The sequence below is a fragment of the Canis lupus genome, chromosome 8 (assembly GCF_011100685.1).
Source record: "Canis lupus familiaris isolate Mischka breed German Shepherd chromosome 8, alternate assembly UU_Cfam_GSD_1.0, whole genome shotgun sequence".
Classification (NCBI taxonomy): Eukaryota; Metazoa; Chordata; class Mammalia; order Carnivora; family Canidae; genus Canis; species Canis lupus.
In genome coordinates, this window is record NC_049229.1 from 39,158,481 (window position 1) to 39,179,158 (window position 20,678).

Sequence of the window (20,678 nt, forward strand, 5' to 3'; positions counted from 1 at the left end):
TACCTCTATGGGACATTTTCCATTTATATTTTTGGAGCTTGGTATTAAAAGAAAATGTTTCTAACTCAAATATACCTCAAACTATTTGCGTATCTGTATGTAAAGCATCTTCTCACCCTTCTGGGAACTCTGAGCCTGGAGTGAGGCCCTGTTCGAGGTCAGCGCCATCATGTGTATCCAGTCATGGCATCCTCCTCTCTTTCTTGTCTACTAGCTCCCAGTTGAGGATAAAATCAGGATCATCGCACAGAAAATCTATGGGGCTGACGACATAGAATTGCTTCCTGAAGCTCAACACAAAGCTGAAGTCTACACGAAACAGGTAGATGGTTGGTTGGTTTGTTCTTTCAACTCTTTACAGAGAAGTCTGGGAGTCAGAGCTCCCGAGTTATCCCAGTTATCCCAGGTGCCCACCACCTCACTTCCCTGGATGGTAGCCCTCTTCCTTCTGAATACTGAGTTTGAATTAGGTGGTCTAGTCCTTTATCTATCCAGAGGTGGTATATGAATGTGTGGAAAAACCAAGAAGAAATAGGGTTTTTTCCTCAAATATTGAGAACCTGTCTTCAGTAGTGTTCTCATGTCTGTTCCAAACTCATTTTTAATTGGCTACATAGATGAAAATTAAATACTCACTTTTGGAATATGATTGTGAGTACTTACTTTCTCATGCAACAGAGATTCTTCTTCTTCTTCTTTTTGATCTATAGTAACCAAGCCCAGGGTCCCTGAAGTACAGGTGGGTATAAAGGGAATTAGATGTTTTAAACAAGCTGACAAATCTGTATCATCACAATGCCCAGATGTCCTGTGTTACATTATCATCTTTTCATTTGTCCTGCTTTATTCCCTTCTCTCCCCAGGGCTTTGGGAACCTGCCTATCTGCATGGCCAAAACACACTTGTCCTTGTCTCATAACCCAGAGCAAAAGGGTGTGCCCACAGGCTTTGTCTTGCCCATTCGTGACATCCGTGCCAGCGTCGGGGCCGGTTTTCTGTACCCCTTGGTAGGGACGGTAAGTGAGTGGTACAGGCAGAGAGTGGGTTGTTCATCTGTGCTTCTTGTCTGAAATTGGTCACTGAAGCCATCAAGCAAGTGCCAGCTGAGCAGAGTTCATTGCTGAGGAGCAAGCTGGAATCGGGCCTATTAGGATTAATCCTCTTGCTTTGGACCATCCTGGTGTCAGTTAAAGTATGAAACCATGACTGCTTGTAATGAATAACAATTCTGTTTCCCAGGGGCAGTATGACCTTGATGAAATCCAGGACAGGCCTGATCGATAGTCTGTGATAGTGCTAATGTATAATCACAACTGACATTCACTGGGCGCCTTTCACAGATTAACTCACTCCTGCCAACCGTCCTTTGAAGTAGGGACAGAGGCTCTGAACCTCTGGGCTCTTGACAGGCCTGGAGCTTATGCCTAAAACTCAGGGAATTCCTTGTTTCAGAGTAAAGAATTTCTCCCTTAAAAGGCAAATGAACCTTGTAGATATGAAAAATGAGGTTGCTTATTTCCACTTTAAGATGAATTAGTTATCAAATGCTTCTTTATCTTACGAACTTTATGTATATTGAAAGATGAGCCTTGTTAACAGGGAGGGAAAGGGGTGTGCAAAGGCATATTGGCAGTTTGGGCTGACCATCCAGGTTAACATTGAGCCTGTGCCTTGGTTTCTCCCCTTTGATCTGCCCAGTGTCCAACATCTGCAGCTTGTACTTACCCTCAGTACAAGACTGACATATTAAACAGCCAATTCACAATGAAAAAGAAACCACTAGAGCTGCAGTCTGCTTTGTCCCTGTTAATGTGCATGCAGAGGAGTGCCTATAGAAGTGAAGGCCAAACTGACCCTAGTCAGGCCTGAGGTTGCCAGGAGCTCAGAGACAAATACACCCTGCCCAGCTGAGTATTTTCTCACTGAAAACAAGTTCTTGCATTAGAAGTCACTGTGAACTGAGAAGACATTTCTACACATTCTCTGGGCTTAACAATCACTATTCTTAATGCCTTCTAATTGCTGTTGTTGGGGCCTGAATAGGGCTCAGAATTTGAGTATTTTGTCAATTTTTTTTTTAAGGTTTTATTTATTTATTCATGAGAGATACCGAGAGAGAGAGAGAGAGAGAGCCAGAGACATAGGTAGAGGGAGAAGCAGGCTCCATGCAGGGAGCCCAACGTGGGACTCGATCCCTGGTCTCCAGGATCAGGCCCTGAGCCAAAGGCAGCGCTAAACCACTGAGCCACCTGGGCTGCCTGAGTATTTTGTCAATTTAAGGTAGTGGTGGCTTCATGTAGGATTTTTATATCTAAGTTCATATGTGTATGTATATATAAGCTTTTCTTTTTTTTTTTTTTAATTTTTATTTATTTATGATAGTCACAGAGAGAGAGAGAGAGAGAGAGAGAGAGGCAGAGACATAGGCAGTGGGAGAAGCAGGCTCCATGCACCGGGAGCCCAATGTGGGATTCGATCCCGGGTCTCCAGGATCGTTCCCTGGGCCAAAGGCAGGCGCCAAACCGCTGCGCCACCCAGGGATCCCTATATAAGCTTTTCATTTAAAAATTTTTTGATCATCCATGGCGCCTGGGTGGTTCAGTCAGTTAAACATCTGACTCTTTTTTTTTTTTCTTTTTAAAGATTTTATTTATTTATTCATAAGAGACACACAGAGAGAGGTAGAGATAGAGAGAAAAGCAGGCTCCTCACAGGACAGGATTCAATCTCTGGACTGAGATCACGCCCTGAGTGGAAGGCAGATAGATGCTCAACTGCTGAGCGTCCCCACATCTGACTCTTGATCTTGGCTCGGGTCTTGATCTCAGGGTCATGAGTTCAAGCCCCACTTGGGCTCCATTCTGGGTGTGGAGCCTACTTTAAAAAAAAAATTGGGGGGCAGCCCGGGTGGCTCAGTGGTTTGGCGCTGCCTTCAGCCCAGGGCGTGGTCCTGGAGACCTGGGATCTAGTCCCACATCAGGCTCCCTGCATGGAGCCTGCTTCTCCTTCTGCCTGTGTCTCTGCCTTTCTCTCTCTGTCTCTCTCTCTTTCTCTGTGTCTCTCATGAATAAATAAATTAAATCTTTAGGAAAAAAAAATTTTTTTTTTACTATCAATATGACCAGTGTTTATGGGGAGAAAATCCTCTTTGAGAAAGAGTAAAAATACTAAAAATCCTAATCACTGTATTGAGGGCCATCTTTAGAGTTTTCTAGCAACATGCTCATGTATGTCTGCATCAGTGAGCACACGCCCATTTTCTTTAATATCATCTTCAGGCTTTTCTGCTAGGTCTGAGGAACAATCCCTTCCTTCCCCCTTTTTGTTCCCACACCCAGCGGTTGCTTACAGAGTTTACGAACAGAGACCAGTGTCAGATCTCTATAGAATATTCTGGTAAGTTATAGTTGTAGAAGTGCAGCTTAAATTCTTCTCCTATCTGGATCTGATTTGGAACTTGTATGTATTCATTATATAAGACATTTTTACAGGTCAAAGTGTCCTGAGTTTTTACTTATGAGCCTTATGGATTTGCAGCTAAGTAGGTATTTGTCAAAGCCAAGTCTGCAAGTACCAATATAATCCATAGGCATTAAGAGCTCAGTTTTAGAAGGCCAAACTGGACCAGTAAGAATAGTGATTGTGAAGCTATCTAGGTTTTGTACAGAAATGTCTTAGCCCAAGTCAAAGGATACTAATTCCTAATGTGTTGCTGAAGCAAAATAATACAGGCATCAACGTAAGACTCATTAAAACAAAATTAAAAAGCAGACAAGCCCTGTACCTCTTTTTGGTCTTATGAGAGGGAAGGAGGTGACTCCTCAGCACCCCACCCCTACCGCCTCCCTAGAGGTTGAAGGTGGAAGTACCTCCTGCCACTTGCAAATGTCAGTGTGGAAGAGGATAGTGAAGCCTGGCATTTGGCTTGCGGAAGGACATTAGGGTTTCTCTTTGGGGTCATGACGGGATTAGTGACTTGGTTTTCAGTGAGTAACAAGAAGAGTACCACTTTACTGACAACTATGAAATAATTTTCTGTCTTTGTGCCTTGGGCTTTTTACCTGAAGGGAAGGTGGAAATAAAGATCACTTTATTTTTTATGCTATTTCACATCTCCTAGATGAGCACAATGCCTGGACTCCCCACTCGGCCCTGTTTCTATGATATTGATTTGGACCCTGAAACTGAACAGGTGAATGGGTTGTTCTAAACAGGTGAGTTGTTACTGGTAAGAATTTTGCTTTTTTTTTTTTCCTTATGAGGTATGTTTATGAATTATGGAACTCCAGCAAAAGCTCTGAAAATGCAAATCTGAATGCTTTCAAAACTTTTCCAAACATCACTGAAGGCAGAGTTGGCTGTGACCAATGAAGGAAATATTCCACATTTTTGGTAGAAAAGCATGGCTTATCATGGAGCAGTGTAGAGAAGAAAGCCACCGTCTAGTAAACTTTGGAGGGACTGCCACAGAGGCTAGGCTAAAGGTCCTTCTACTTTGAGTAGACAGCAGGCAGGAGTTGAGCAAATGTCCCAGAAAGTAGAAAAGAGGAAGAAACAGGACCAGTCCAGGAGTACTTGGGGTCTTAAGTGAAAGGTCCCTAAGTACTCATCACAATGAAGGAGCCTTCCCTAGACACATCCAGCTGAAACTTCAAAAACATTTAAGAAGCCTAAAAAAGCCTTCTCCAGAAAAGAAAAAAATCCTGGCCTATGAGAAAATAGGAATTAGAGTGAACAGCTGACTTCTTATCAGCAGTAAGGGGCTTTTTGACACAGGAGGAATACCCTCCAGGTTTCCAGAGAAAGCTAACTCTCCACCTGCACTTACGCCCCACCAGATCTATCCAGATATTTTCAGACACGTGCAGGTTTGCCACCCCACCTCTCTTCCTAGGAAGATATTTAGCAATGTCCTCCGGCAAAATGGAGACTAAACCAAGAAAAAGGAAGACATGGTTTTCAGAAAACCCAATCTTGATCTGGGCAGTAATGAAGGGGAATCCTGACAGTTGCAAGGGACCCAGAGTTAAAAGTCTAGGAGGGAGGAATTGAGAAACACTAGAAAGTGCTAGAAAAGACAAGAGTATCAAAGGGTAATAATGCAAAATTAAAGCTCTCACAGTGTTTCAAAAAGTAATGGTCCAGGTAGATATCAAACTGTAGTCCTTTTCTAGGCAACCATAAGGATGATTGCTTATAGAAGTAACCACTTTCAGAGAAAAGATGGTGTGCTTGCTGCCCGGGAACACTGTTCTTCAGGAAGGCTTATGTGATGCTGGAAGTATCCTTCTGGCTCATGCCTGGCCTGGCCTTGAACAGTATTCACATAGCCATAATGGAAGTGCCATGTGTTGTTTTCAGGTCTGTGGGTCAACCCTGTAAGAGACTGATGTGGAAAGGCTGGAAATGTTAACAGATTTGGCCATACAAGAGGGGGATGCTGCAGTGTAGAAGGGGAGAGGATACATGTTTCAGCTCGTAGAGGAGTATTTACCTCTCGTTTCTTTTTCCTCCTAGATTGCCTCTCTTCAAGATGCTGCTCCAAACATTTGGCCAATGTGCATTCAGGCCGACTGTTGGTTAGGAAGTGTGGGGAAGTCGAGAGAAGTCAACCCCTGCCCTGAAGATCTTAGGAAGTAAAGAGCAAGAATTCCCCCAGAAGCCTCTCTTTGGTCTTAATCCCCACCATCATGTATAAATTAACATAAATCATGCACAAGTCTACTTACTTTATTGAAGTGCCACAGAATAAAAGGAAATGATTTTGCGATCTGGATGTTTAAATATAAATTCTAGCATTCACAGACTGCTGCAGTATCTCTGCTATCCTGTGTGAGCCCATTTGTCGGCAGAGCCCGGGACCAAAGAAGCAAGTTGCAAGATGTACTTTATGACACTGTTGTGTTTAAAGGGGTAAATGGCACATGCTTGCAGATTTCTGGGAGGACACATCATCAGGGGATCTCCTGATGGGGTTGAAGGGGGAAGTAGGGTATAGAGAATGTGCCTTTTTATCATATACCTTTCTATATTGTTTTGTTTTTTTTTTTTTAACCGGAGAAAGTATTGCTTATACAAGTTTTTATCCTGAACTTCCTTGGAATTCCATTTCTGTCATAGCTTTAGCTCCATTTATTTTTTGTTCTCAGGAAGGATGGTCATAAAGCACTAACTGTAGGTAAACCTTACCTGCTCTGTTGGATCAGCAAATATTTATTGAGCTGTGCCTGGGCTCCACCCCTCCCTCCAGAATGTTTTTTTTTCCCTGAAATGTTTTCCCTTCTCTTCTTGTTCTTTAGCTTCTGTCTCTCTTTCTCTCCTATTCTTTGTTTCCTCTTCCCCCTTGTCTTCCTACATTGGATCCTTCCAGAAGATGCTGCATCCCCACTGATGCCAGTGTAAACACTACTGGTATCAGTGGAGCAGTATTTTTCCCCATGTCCTTGGTTCTATTATATTTAATTCCCTAGATTCACCTCAGTGTTGCAATACAGTTTGCCATCCAAAGAAGTGATGGCGGTGCTGTGGGGGCATATGGCAAAGGAGTCCCAAGTGCAGAGCCCCAGCTTCACCATGTTTTGTGCTGTGCCTGGCACATTGTACACAATGATGTCAGTTCCTGTTCCAAAGCATCATGCGGGCCCAGTCTACACAGAGTTCACTGTTTCTCATGTTTTTGTAAATGTCCTGTAAGACCTCATCTGGAATGGGACTTACAGGGAATTTATTTTATAAATAAGGGAAGAAAGCAGTCTATGGTCAGACATGGTGACTTAAAGATCATCTTAAAGCATTCAGGCTTCCTAGTATCCCCAAAAGCCATGTGGGCTTACATCTTTAAGACTGATAAGGAATAGTGAATACAATTGGTGGGAGAGGGTGACTGGAGTTTTATAAACCATATAATAAGTGATGCAAATTGTTTTTACTAGATACTGCTTGGAATGAATAGACTATCACTAATGCAAGAATTTCCCTAAGTAGGAGTAAAATAGGTCTTCAGTAAAAATTCAAATGGTACAAGTTGCTTTTTCCATCGGGCATTATATCTTGGAGATCTTACTACATGAGCAGTTTGAGATTCACCTTGTTTCTTATGGCTGTGTAGTATTTAAACCATCCTCTGTCAATGGGCACTTAACATTGTTTCATGGTTTTTGCTATTACAAATGAGAGAGCACTGAATATTCTCTTATATATCAGTGCAGTTTGTGTAGAAGCATCTGTTGGATAAAAAATTAGGAATGGAATTGCTTAAAAATGACCTTTAGCTTCAAAATGAGAGGTAGCCTTTGGCTAGAAATAGGTAGAGATAAATCATAGTGAAACAAATTTGTAAATTAGGTTTCAATCTCCATTTTACAGAAAGGCAAATTCCAGAATTGCACTGCTGTTGCCTACCAGATGAGCTTGTTAAAGTCCTCTTGACTCCAAAGCTTTTGCTGTTTACCAACATTCTGCATGTCAGAGCTGTTCCTAGAAGCCAGCCCCTGCCAAGTGGCACAGAAATGGACCTCCCCTTAATGACAGGTGGAAAGCTCTGCCCATTTCACTTCCCTCCAGAAGGAAGGGATGATAACAGGTGACAGGAGCAGAGGGAAAAAATAAAGAGGTTAGGAACGCTGCTGAGCGATTATTGATACCATGGGTTTTGTGGAACTGATTCTTCAATCTGTGATTAAGAAGTGTGATAGGCACCTGGCTGACTCTGTTGGTGGAGCATGTGACTCTTGGTCTCAGGGTTAGGAGTTTGAGCCCCATGGTGGAAGTAGAGATTACTTAAAAAAAATAAAAGTGTGATGAAGAGATGGCATGAAGGATTAAAAAAATAACTGCAGGCTAACTGAAGACATGAATTCAAGACCTACAGAAACAGTAGTGCTTGGGGTACATATTAGTATGTATTGCCGAGCAAGGTCCAGTGCCTTTACCTTGGGGGTAGGAGCCCTTAGAGATCACTGGCCTCCCTATTGCCATTCTTAACCCTTCTCTGGGCCACCAATGCTTTCCCTCCCCATTATTTTTAATGTTACTGATAAACAGATTGAGCTCTCTATTCTGCACTTCAGAGGCTGTTGCCATGCGGTGAAGATATATATATATACTCTTAATTCAGAAGAGGCAGCATTTGTGTGCTGCCAAGTAAAGCAGATTACAACAGAACCACTGTTTGTGTTCACTGGTACAATCCTGATGGTGCCTAGGAACATCAAAATACCAGAAAACGAGCCACAAGTTCATTTAATGCTGTACCAGAGAAGGGGATGGAGGGCTTATTCCCAGAAGGTTTCTAAAATATAAGAATTATTACTAAGGAGTTATAAATCATTTTTGGTAGCTACAGGCCCAGGCCATGGGTGTATGAGACCAGAATGGGAGAAATCCCATGATCAGTTGAGATTAGTTAAACATGCAAGTTATTCTACTGGCACAGTGTGTCTGGTGATATTAACAAGATAAGCTGTAGGTAGGATAATTTCTCATCAGATTGGGGAAATATATTTATAGCCTGTTTCTCATTATATAATCAAAAGCTACTAATGGAGTAGCAGACAATAATATGGGTAATAGCTTACTGTCATTTAAGTGAGTTCAGGGATGACAGGTTTCTTTCATGCATGAAGTACTGGATACATTTCTTAAAACTCAGATGTGGCATCCAATTCTAGTCATACCCTAAGGAAAAATCACAGTGCAGTATTTCATTTATAGTACTATATTCTTTGTGAGTGAGTGTGTGTCGCTGCGTGTGGTGGAGGTTGGCAATGAGTTGAAATATACCTTAAAGAAATCTTCCCTTCAAACCCAAAATCAGTTTACCTTTTAGCTCTTCATCGCCCTTCTGTTCCCTTTCATTAGTCCTTTTAAAAAAAAAAGGCGGAATAAGATCTACTAGTCTATTATCTTAATCTGTTCATTTTCTCATTTCCAACTCCTGCCTAAGAGAGCTGTTCTACCCCTGTCTTCATCTGGATAAGCTCATCTTATTTTTGCCTGAAATTATTGCAAACTCCAAGATCTAGTAGATTTGGAAAAACCTGGATCTCAGTGAGTGATAGCATCTCAATTAGTCATGAGTGGCATGGGTTTCTTTTGGCTTACTTAAAGTTCGCAAGTGTCAGTAAGCAGGGTGAGCAAACCATCTGGGCATATAAATGACATTTTCACAGACTGTGGTGTTTGCTGACCACACAAAGATAGACTGAATTAATTACAACTTAGGCAGATGCTTAGGGATTTCCGTTTTACAGCTCTGGTCTCTGACTTTACCTGTATGTTTAAGACCCTGACAGCTTAGATTCAGCTTTGCTATTGTGTCCTAATGGTTCTTCCTTAAATCTCAGAGCTACAGAATCTCACAAAGGTAAAATATATTCCTGGAAAAACATCCAAAAGCAAATAACTGAGATTTGCTTCCCCAAAGGTCATGATCCTACCAAAGAAAGGAGGTAAGTACAAATGCTTTGCAGTAATTCTTTGCTCCGCCTTAATAGGTTGTTCGTCCGGATGGTGTGCCTGGGAGGGCTCAAGGAGGAGCCAACTGTGCAACCTCAGCCTCAACCTCCGGGGGACCTCAGAGCGGGAACTCCCAGGAAGGCCCTGGTATGTAATGTTGACCCGGAAGCATGCCACCTGAGCCCTCAGCCACACTTTGGTTAATGAAACCGATGGGTTATGTGTAGAAATAAATGCTTACGGTGCTTTTCACTGTGGCTAGCAGCTTGTTTAGATAAAGCTCAGAAAATGTATGAAAATACACAACCTAGCCGTCCAGGCAGGCCGGAGGATCGATGTTGCCTGTGCCCTTTGCTCTGGTTGGGGCTGGAATTGTGAGGAGAGCCCACCTCCTGTTTCCCACCCCCAACCCCACCCCACCCCGCTTAGTGGAGAGGGAGAAGACTAAGCAGACACTGGCAATGCGTCAGGTGCAGAAGGTGGGTGGGGCTGCGGTCCTGCCCCCTCTGACCTCCGCGCACAGGCCGCAGCGCCCTGTGAGAGTATCTGTCCCCGCACCATAAGGACATCCAGAGCCACTCCTGGGAAAGTTTCTGTTTCCATTTCTATATGCAATTTTCTCCCCGAACGAGCTTTCACTCTGCACAGGTTTTAACCATGCTTTTAAAATGCATGTGTCGTGTCTAAATATTGGGCGTGTTGGAGGGAAAGAGGGCCCACAATTCAAAGCCAGGTTTTGCTATTCTCCGTCTCCGTATGCGGACCCCCCGCCCCGGCTGCCAGCGCTCCCGTGGGGCGGTCCGCGCGCGGGGCGGGGCGGGGGGCGGGAGTGCCCGGGGCGCCCCCTCGCCGCGGGGCCGGCCGCTCGCAGGCAGCGCCCCGCCCCGGGCACTCCCGCCCCCGCCCCCCGCCCCCCGCGCCCCGCCCCGCCCCGCGCGCCTCCGAGCCGCGGGCTGTGGCTCCCCGCGCGCTGGGCAGGGGGCGCCGCGGGCTGCGGTCCCGCCGCGGAGGGCTGCTCGCTGCGGTGCGACGGGCTCCCTGGGCGCCCGGCCTCGCGAGCGGCCCCCGCCCCCCGCCCTCGGCAGCAGGGTCTCCGGGGCCCCCGGCGCCCGCGGGTAAGCGAGGGAGGACGGCGGGGGGCGGGGGATGCCCGCGGGGCGCCCGCAGTCCCGGCCGGGGGTGAGGACCGGGCGGGTACGGCTCCTCCTCCCCGCCTTGAGGACTGTGGTTGGGGCTCCCGGCGCTGGAGTGGTGCAGCTCGCCGCGGCCCGAAGCGGGGCTCCCCGCCCTGCGTCCTCGGCCCCGCGCTCCGCCGGGGGAGACCCGGAGCTGCCCCCGCGCTTCGGCCGCAATGACAGCGGGGCCTCCCGGTTACCGCGGCGATGACCGCACCTGCGGGTGAGGAGGACCCTTTACACGCCAACACCCTGCAGAGTCTTTACGTCCGCAGGTTGTATTTTCCCCTTTACGGGGGGGGGGGGGGGGTGCTAGGTGTTCGTTCGGCTATTTGTTTTATTTCTACCGTGATAGACATTCAGAAGGGAGCTGCTCAGGCTGTTGTCTTTGGGCGATCCAGGTTAACTTCGGGTGGTGCCGGCCCAAACGTGATCTGATTTCAGTATTTCTGCTGTACAGCCTCTGGTTGGCAGGGACTCAGGTGCTGAGAACTCCGAGGCGGGAGAAGACCCAGAGCCAGCTGTGATAGCTCTGGTTCTAGAGCTTATGAACGCCTTACACGAGGCGGGACGCTGTGCAATGTTCCTATGTGAGCTCCCCCGCTGTTCTAGGAGGACTTTGTCCTTCTGTCAGGGGCACAGAGTATGTAACTCCCAACCCAAAGGAATATTTACTTAGATTGTAAACTGATTTTCAGAGCTCCAGTTGCTTCTGTGGTTCATACAGTCAAGAGCTACCCAAAGAAACCTTCAGGGCTGAAGGATTTACACAAAAACGTTAGAGTCCCCTTGCTTATTGTAGGACCTCCAGCAACAAAAATTAATACAGCTTCTGTTAGATCACCGCCTCACATCTGTGTTCATTGGTGCTGTCATACTGTTCTGTGGATTAATTTTATGTTTATATATATCTAATCAGTTTGCCAGTTGCTGGCTTATCCATTATATTTGGCTTTCAAATTAGTTCCAAAGCCAAGAACAAAAGATAAAGAATTTCAAAAGCTTGATTTTAAAATAGCAAGAATTCGGTCTAATGTTGGTTCAATTAGGAGTTGATGGGCTGCATTATGGTTAAATATTTAATAATTAAATTTTTGACTAGTGAATCTAGTGCAGATTAGTATCTCTGAACGATTCATTTTTCTGATAAAACTCTGATGCCCACTTTCAGAGCATGGGCTTCAGAAACAGGCAATTTGATTGAATCCGATCTCTGTTACCTACTAGCTGTGTAATCTCAGGCAATTTGCTTAATCTCTATGCCTCAGTTTCTTCCTCTGTAAATAGTGATACCACCGCCTACTCATTTTGTAGTGTTGTGGGGAAGATTAGAGATGTATGTAAAAGTGCTTCGCATTTCTTAATGCATAGGAGTTGCTCAATATACATCAGCTATTATTATCATTCACTCTTACTGACCTTCAACTATGTGCTCATTATGGAAAATATTTGAACAGTCTATGCTTACGGAAAAAAATGTCAAAATTATACAACTAAATTTAAGAGGGGAGAATGACAGTGATGTTAAATTTCCCAGCGTATGTATGAAAAGTAGCACCTCTCTGATGGAACACACATTTTTAGAACAGAAACCTTATGGTATAATGGAAAGAACACTGGAGAGTCAGTCTTCAGTTCTAACTCTGGCTATGACCTTATCTAACTGTATGGCTTTAGGCACTCCAGCTACCCACTCTGGAGCTCAGCTGCTTCATCTGGCTGGACTCGAATGATCTCTAAGATCCTTTGTGGCTGCAGAATTCTTTATTGCATGTAATAAAAATCACCCTAGCTTGCTTACCGCCTTGCTCTGTTTTGTTATGGTCGTTTGTTAACTTGAATCTGAGTCATAAACATCCATAAAGATAGCACAGTGAAAGAACTGATAATCAGATTTGCAAATAATCCAAGTTGAAGTTTAAACAAAGAGAACAAAGCAAAATAGATTCACATTGAGATCTTTTTGATATTTTTTATTCTGTAGTCAGTAGGTTATTAGATGGCAAGCGTGCCTGATAGCATCATATATATTCAACTGAAATCTTTCTATAGAAAACAGTTGGCTGATGGCAAAATAAAATACCACTCTCTTTTCTCTCATCAGGTTGATCCTTAAAAAAAAAAAAAATCTATCCAGTAAAGGGCTTTCATGAAGAAATTAAAGAGAGAAATTACAAGTAAGAGAAAAACTAGGAATTATACGCTGGAGAAACCACCACCTAAAATAACTGTATGGAGTAAGACACAAAGAGTGAATACATCTGAAAGAATTTTTACTTACTATGATATTTTCTGCCCATTTTTTCATCGTAAAGACTGCTAAGGAAGAGAGAATATAGTTTTCTAGAGAAAGAACGAGTGTAATGTAAAAATGGAGACCACAGTTTCTGAAATTCAAGTTGAAAGCAAGGATGAGAAGAGACCAACAGAAGTTAGTCCTCAAGATGAGAGGCAAGAGGAAAGAGCATCAGTGCTTTGCTTCAAGAGAAGAAAGAAAGCAACCAAAGCAATGAAGCCCAAGGCTAGCTCTGAAGCTGCTGGGGCAACAATGAAGTGTCCACCAGAAGCAGAAGCTTCCGATCAGCCACAGCCCCCAGGGGGTGCCTGGGCCTCAATCAAACGTCTTGTAACACGCAGGAAAAGGTCAGAATCTTCAAAGCAGCAAAAGCTCTTTGAGGCTAAAGTACAACCTGAAATCAGTGCTGAGGATGCTGATCTTTCTAAGAAAAAGGCAAAATCCGGACTTAAGATTCCTTGCATAAAATTCTCAAAAGGAGAGAAAAGAAGTAATCATTCCAAAATTATAGAAGACTCAGACTGCAGCATCAGAGTCCAGGGAGAGGCAGAACATTTGGATACAAAAGCTGCAGCCCAATCAGATGACCAGGCAACAAAGACCAAGTTGCCCCAGGATGTAAGTAAAGACGTCTCACGGAAAGGAGGTGATGAGATCTGTGAACCAAAGGTGAGCAACAGCACAACTACACCTGGAGAAAAAGTGATTTCAGTAGAACTTGGGTTAGATACCAGGCATTCTGCTGTTCACCCAGGAACTCTAATCCTTGAAGGAGATACTGAAACGATTGAGGAAAAACAGAGTGTTCAACCCCCACAAGCAAGCGCACTTGAAACTTCAGAAACAGAACAGCCACCAGTGGTTTCCGATGTTCTTCCCTCACCTACAATCCCAGATCAGCAAATTGTGGAAGAAGCTAGAAGCAATATCCTAGAAAGTGAACCAAATTGGGAAGAGCACGAAAGTAGAGAAGTTGTAGCCGAGGAGAGTGAGCCTAAAGATACTGAACTGAGCCAGGAATCTGAGCTGAGAGAAAATGAGGTCACTGCAGAGAAACCCAAACCAGAAGAAAGCAAAAGAATGGAGCCAATTGCTATTATTATTACAGACACTGAAATCAGTGAATTTGATGTTAAGAAATCTAAAAATGTCCCTAAGCAATTCTTAATTTCTATTGAAAATGAGCAAGTAGGGGTTTTTGCTAATGATAGTGGTTTTGAGGGTAGAACTTCAGAACAGTATGAAACACTCTTAATAGAAACAGCTTCTTCTCTTGTTAAGAATGCCATCCAATTGTCTATAGAACAGCTGGTTAATGAAATGGCCTCTGATGATAATAAAATGAACAATCTTCTACAGTGACTTAATTTCCAGATGATGAGAGGAAAAGAAAAAAGGCTTAATGCTAATTATTATACATATTTGTGGCATTTCTTAATCAGTTACAAATGAGAGGTTTATCATCTGTGGAACTTAAAGGTACAGTTCCAGCCCAAAAATGCTAAAGAATTAAGTTTATAAAACTCTCCTACTACTGAAATGCAGTCACTTCTGGATTAGAGGAAGTCAATACAGATTACGATGGAAGTGACATACAGGGAGTTGCTAAAATGACATGTGGAAGTTGGGGTGCTTGGGGGAAGGAAGCTGTATTTATTGAGCATTTATGATATACCAGAAACTCTTTAATATTATCTGATGTCAAAAGCCCGGTTTTCTTTTGATAGTTCAATCCTGTATATAGGTTAACATCACATTCGATTTTCAAAGCTTTTTTTTTTTTTTTACAGTGCACTTTTATGTTTAAAATGGTGAATAAGGTGAGCTATTTTTGTGAATGTGTGATTTACAGTTGTTACACTCATAGGCAGTAGTCTTACCTCAAAAAAAAAATTGCCTTTTCCTAATTTCAGCAGAATGTGCATATTTGAATTAAACATGAGTTTTTCTAGTCTTGCTTAAATACCATACAAAAGCCATTCACAATTTATTTCAAATAATTACCAAGTGCAAAGGTGTGGAAATAGGCAGTGCATTTTCTCTCTCCATCTTTCTTCTGCCTCAAACCTGTCTAAATCTATTTCTACATGGGGTCATCTGCTGAAAAGTTAAAAACAAAACTGAAAAAACTAAACAACAGCAACAGCAAAAACAAGAAGAGTGAAATACTGTTTCTCATCCAGGAGAAGCAAACTGCCCGAGTAACAAATTATCACAGATAACATAGGATTCATCTTGCAGGATTGCTTCTCTAGAGACCAAAATTTTCCACCTCTCCTCAAGGAGGGAATTCACAGCCAGCCCAGCAGTAAAAGTCCTAGGAAATCATAATAACTTAGTGCAAATATTACTCATTTTTTAAAAAGAATGAGCCAAGTTCATAGTTGCATAAAAAGTGAAACATTATTGCTAAAGCACATTATATTTTAATGTCAGTATTCTCTCATTGTGCCTATGTGTCAGGAGACACCAGTAACAAACATTTTACATGTATTTTGAAAATTAACTTTTTCATCAGTATTTTCAATCCAGCTAATCCCTTACCAAAAAAAAAAAAAATGAACTTAATATAACAATGAGAAGGGCTTATTTGCATTTTATCTGGTCATTTAAATCATCAATCTCATCAATAGTTACCTTTTTTTTGAAAAAAGTAATTCCATTTCAATATTTCCTTGTGTGAAATGGCCATAATACTACAACACACTTCCCTACCTCACAGGTAAAGATCCAAATCGTATAGTCCACACTGTCTAAACTGAGGGACAATGCTGCTCTTACAGTATATGAAGTATAGAGCTTTCCACTTGAGTTGCAAGATATTTATTAAAGAGTATTTGTACATACTTGGAGAAAAGAGTGTACATTAGATGACTGTAAATGATCTGGTGACTTCTTACATTTTTTACGGATTATGTATAGAAAGTATATGCTAATTTGTCCTATAGAACCTTCTTTGTTTCTTGCTGTGAGTAAGTGCATCTTGAGACCTTTGGCAGAAAAACTTAATCTGACTTTGGAACCGAACCAAATAATGGATATGATTAGCAAGATTCTTTGCTAAAGTGCAAAATTATTCCCCCAGACTTTTCTACCTTCATGCCTATAAACTTGGGAGGATAAACCCACAAAAATCCTTCAATTTAGCAACACAAAAGTGGATTTTCAAAACATATGACCCAAGAAATGAATTTTAGTTGTACAATATTTAAACATTAAAAAAAGACTGCTAAGTCATTCTCCCTAAAAATACTCTTAATTCACTATATGTGGTGCTAATGGACTTGGATGGCTACCAGCAAATATCATATCATATATAAAAGTGAACAATTTTTTAAAAGCTGATCAAAGTTGGTGCATTTTACAGTGTTTTAAGGAATCCTATCTTCATTTATTGCAAGAATGACTCAAGCCAATACACTTGCATTGTAAGTTTTTTAGTAATCTCTCATGAATGAAAACAAAGTATAGCACTTATCAGTGATTAAAATATTTTGGAAGGATTAGGCATATTTGGAAGTTTTAAAAACAGATATGAGATAAATATGTGTAATTAATTATTTTTGTTAAGAAAACAACTCTCTCTAGTCCTGGGTTTCTACTTTTTTTTCCACTATGGTTTGATATATATTTTTGGTTAGAATGTATTGTAATTGACTGTTTTTGTGATAAAATGTGTACTCTACTTGCATTCATTCCTAACTGGTTCCTTCTTAATCTTTTCTATTGAGAATATCTGGTGGATTAAATAAATAGGATTCCAGTCTCAAAAAGGAATCCAGAAATTAATTGGTCTCAATCTGAGTATACCTGCCACATGGCCAAATCCTATTAAAGTGAACTCTAAGGTGATCTAAATTGTTTTGTTATAGAAATAAGCAGGAATCAGATAACTTGGAAGCCTCTTATAAAATACGTTTCATTTCGATAATATTTATTTTAAGCAATTGGACCTTATATGCAAGGCATTAAATGAATATAAATAGGTCCCTATTCAGTTCCTACCCATTTGACATAATTAAAATGATCATTTAAAAGGTAATTTAGTAATACCACATTAATTTTCATTTAAATTTGCTGTGATAAATGCTGCCCTTTGAACTCAATTTACAAGGTGGGTTGCTTTATTGGATACTTGTTAATTTTTTCAGCATATTATCTTCTTCCTTTTAAGAGTCAAGTATTATTCACTTTGCTTTACAACCCAGTGAATATGAAAACCCTCTTCTATTTTATGGAGCACTATTCACTTAACATTTTCTCAAAGTACTTTATAGGATATAAAAATAGTACTGGGTAACATTTAAGTAAAGGTAGCAGAAAACAAAAGAACTTTCAAACAGAAATCATGTTCCCTGCCACCTCCTCCACCTCAAAGAATAATAAGCATGTGGCACAAATGGAATTCTTCAGAAAAGCTGCCTGCATAATTTTCTTTCAAGGTAATGCATTTGACAGTACGAAGTTTGTAATGGTCTTAATTAATGGTCCACTATTTAGTGGAATCAAAGAAACTGATTTATTTCTGAGAGATCATCTTATTTCACCAGTGTCTGTAAAAAGCCTTACTGCTTAAGGTTGTTAAAGATACCGGGTATGGGAGGGCACCAGTCAAATCTGGCTTCTGCATGCAATCCAGAGTTAACTTCATAAATGTTTAACTTCAAGTTGCCTTATTTTTTATAGTTAAAGAGTTAATTTGCAGGGAGGGGGGTGGTTTGCAGCAGAATTTTTAAAATAATTGCTAGGCTTTAGAATCCCATTGTTTGGAAAAATCCTTTTAATGTCAACTTGATGCAGATCTATAGAGTCTTCTAATTTTATCTGATACTCAATACATCAGGGGTTGATTTTTCTGCCTGCCATTTCTATATTTTTTAAAAGTCGTTGTTTATGGTTTCAGGTTCTTTAGGTTCAAATTCCTATGATGTTTTATCATGTAACATAAGGTTTCTTATACAGAATTCAAAATTTTAATAGTACATTTTGTGGTACAGTTTTGAAAAAAAATTCTTGTAATCCTTATTTAGTTACAAAAATCAAACAGAAGGAAGCTACATAAAATTTAGATGTCCTGATTAAATTCAGTTTGATTCAACATGTGTTGAGTATAACATATGCCCAACAATGTTTGTAAAGGAGACAGGCTTCCAGCCCTCCAAGAGCTCAAGCTAGGGAACAGCAACCAGAGGAACTGGGACAGTGATTAAGGCAAAGAGCCATAGGCAGTGCAGGATCATAGTGCCATAGAGGGGAGAATAAAGAGAGAGTGGTTAATTTGTCCATTGTGGGGAGGTGGGCAGTTTGAAAGCATCCAAATGCAGAGCAATTTGAAAGCATTGTTTCTAAATAGTTAAGCAGTTATGTTCATTATGATTTGTGAACAGGTGCAGAAAAAAAGCCTGCATAATGTTACATATTTATAGTAGTTCTTTGTCTGTAAAAATGTTAAGTGGATGAGCTATTATGAAAGTAAAAATTCCATTTTGTAATTTCTCATTAAAGTTAGTACTATATGACTGGATCAGATGCTAATATTTAAGAAATACTCTGTAGAAAAAGGCTTCAACTGAATTAATATATGTATGACTCAATATAGAATAAATATCGTAGTGGCTCATGTTTATTTTATTTATGTAAATCTTTTAAGAGAAAGGTGGCATATTTCCTAAAAGTATAAAGATCACACTGATGAAACTGTTGAGTTAGCACTACCAAAGATTTCTGCTCTGCTGATTGGGTGTTAGACTTTACAATGACATGCCTAGAAGAGCGCACTTCCAGCAAAGAAAAACACAAATATCTTGAATTCAATTTCAGTGAAATGTCTATCCACCTACAGGGCATTTCTGACTTTGATGCCATCTATAAATTTGACAGAAGTGTACTTGTTTTCATCATCTCTTGCTATACTCATTAGTTGTCTTTTCTACATTATATTAACCTATCAATTGTTAGTAATTTTTTTTTAAGATTTTATTTATTTGACACAGAGAGAGAGAGCAGGTCCCCACTGAGCAGAGCCTGACTTGGGGCTCCATCCCAGGACCCTTGGATCATGACCTGAGCCAAAGGCAGATACTTAACTGACAGAGCCAATCCGGGGCCCTGAATTATTTTCAATATTTTTGGCTCTCCAGATAACTAAACAATCTTGATGTGAAAATGCTTAAATTATTCAGATGTTGGGCAGCCCGTGTGGCTCAGGGGTTTAGCGCTGCCTTCAGCCCAGGGCCTGATCTTGGAGACCCAGGATCGATGTCAGGCTCCCTACATGGAGCTTCTCTCTCTCTCTCTCTCTCTCATGAATAAATAAATAAAATCTTAAAAAACTATTCAGATGTTGCCTGCTAAAGCTGAGTGTTTCAAAAGTTCTATGTTTATGAAGACACTGATTTTATTCCCCTAACATTGACAACCTTGTTTTTCCTTAAGCACAGCACAATGGCAATACAAAAGAATGTACTTTCCAAATCTTGGGACCAATTTAAAGTTGATAGTGTCATAGTGTCTGGGGTGCCTGGCTGGCTCAGTCAGCAGAGCATGTGGCTTTTGATCTCAGGGTTGTGAGTTTGTGCCCCATGTTGGGTGTGGAGATAAAAAAGAAAATAAAGTAGATAGTGTCCTAAAACTAAAACTTCTTCCAAAGCAAAATGTCTTCCTAATGTACAAACCCTGTGCATAAGATTATTTAATATTTCAAATTTTGCAGAATTTTAAAGTTCTTATTAAATCACATCTTTCTAATATAGAAGAAAGATAACACTACATTTTGCAAAACTTGTCCTCATAGGCAATTCTGCTAATCCTTTAGATCTACCATTACTGCTGAAGTCTGGAGTCCCTGACCCCTTTTTGCATGCCTACTTTTTCTCCAAAAGCTTGAAAACACCAGGGGTTAAGTTTCTGAGCTTTGGAAAGCATGAGAACAGACAGTCCCCAACTTACGATGTTCAACTAATAATTTTTTGGCTTTATGATCATGTGAAAGCAATATGCATTCAGTAGAAACTGTACCCGGGATTTTGGATTTTGATATTTCCCAGACTAACACTATGTGGCACAATACTCTGTCATAGTGCTGGACAACAGCAGCTGCAGCCCACGCTCAACCATGTGATCACGAGGGTCAGTAACCGATACACTTACAACCCATACAACCGTTCTGTATTTCACTTTAAGTACAGTAGTCAATAAATTACATGAAATGGTCAATACTTTATCATAAAGTAGGATTTGTGTTAGATGATCTTTCCCCAAATAGGCTAATGTAAGTGTTCTATGTTTAAAGTAGCTGTGCTCTAAGTGGTGATGTTTGGTGGGTTAAGTGTATTAAATGCATTTTCAACTTGTATTTTCAATTTACGATGGGTCTATAAGGACATAACCCCATCACAAATGGAGGAAGATTATATGTGTTTGTACCTGGCAACACTACACATCCGCAGAAATTCCTCAGCAAAGGTGGGCACAGGTGCCACAAACAATTAGGGAAAACCTGGGTAAGTGGAGGATGGTGTGGTGGGCCCCGGCCTAGAAAAATCCCAAACTGAAAACTGTCTCTGTAAATTCCAACTCATAACAGCAGTGGTAGCAGCATTCAGCAGTTTCTGTACATTAGCAAGACAAGATGCACTTTTCCTATGACTCATTTTGTAGCTAAACTCAAGACTTTCAGCCTCGATTTTTATTACAGTGCAATTATGGGGTAGAAATTCAGCCTTTCACAGCTATACTGGTGGCCATAAAAC

General features: G+C 41.2%; 2 protein-coding genes across 6 annotated transcripts in view; both read left to right on the plus strand.

Annotated features, from left to right (window-relative positions):
- MTHFD1 (methylenetetrahydrofolate dehydrogenase, cyclohydrolase and formyltetrahydrofolate synthetase 1) overlaps positions 1 to 5,774 on the plus strand; it is a 57,156-nt gene extending 51,382 nt beyond the window's left edge. Inside the window, exons 25-28 of one of the 2 annotated variants that reach the window (XM_038544919.1) lie at positions 215 to 322; positions 864 to 1,016; positions 4,121 to 4,214; positions 5,518 to 5,774. In XM_038544919.1, the coding sequence (XP_038400847.1) occupies positions 215 to 322; positions 864 to 1,016; positions 4,121 to 4,210 (351 nt within the window). In that variant the 3' untranslated portion in view covers positions 4,211 to 4,214; positions 5,518 to 5,774. The remainder of the gene's footprint in view (positions 1 to 214; positions 323 to 863; positions 1,017 to 4,120; positions 4,215 to 5,517) is intronic. The other variant, XM_038544920.1, reaches the window with a different exon arrangement.
- Positions 5,775 to 5,777: 3 nt separating this feature from the next.
- Positions 5,778 to 18,553, plus strand: AKAP5 (A-kinase anchoring protein 5). Of its 4 annotated transcripts, XM_038544929.1 has the most exons (3): positions 5,778 to 5,913; positions 9,495 to 9,603; positions 12,736 to 18,551. In XM_038544929.1, the coding sequence occupies exon 3, from the start codon at positions 13,003 to 13,005 to the stop codon at positions 14,287 to 14,289; it is 1,287 nt and encodes a 428-aa protein (XP_038400857.1). In that variant the 5' UTR covers positions 5,778 to 5,913; positions 9,495 to 9,603; positions 12,736 to 13,002; the 3' UTR covers positions 14,290 to 18,551. The 4 variants fall into 4 exon arrangements, with proteins under 4 accessions (XP_038400857.1, XP_038400859.1, XP_038400858.1 ...); XM_038544931.1 differs by lacking the exons at positions 5,778 to 5,913; positions 9,495 to 9,603 and adding an exon at positions 10,461 to 10,571 and having other exon boundaries at positions 12,736 to 18,553; XM_038544930.1 differs by lacking the exons at positions 5,778 to 5,913; positions 9,495 to 9,603 and adding an exon at positions 10,659 to 10,906 and having other exon boundaries at positions 12,736 to 18,553.
- Positions 18,554 to 20,678: the final 2,125 nt, after the last annotated feature.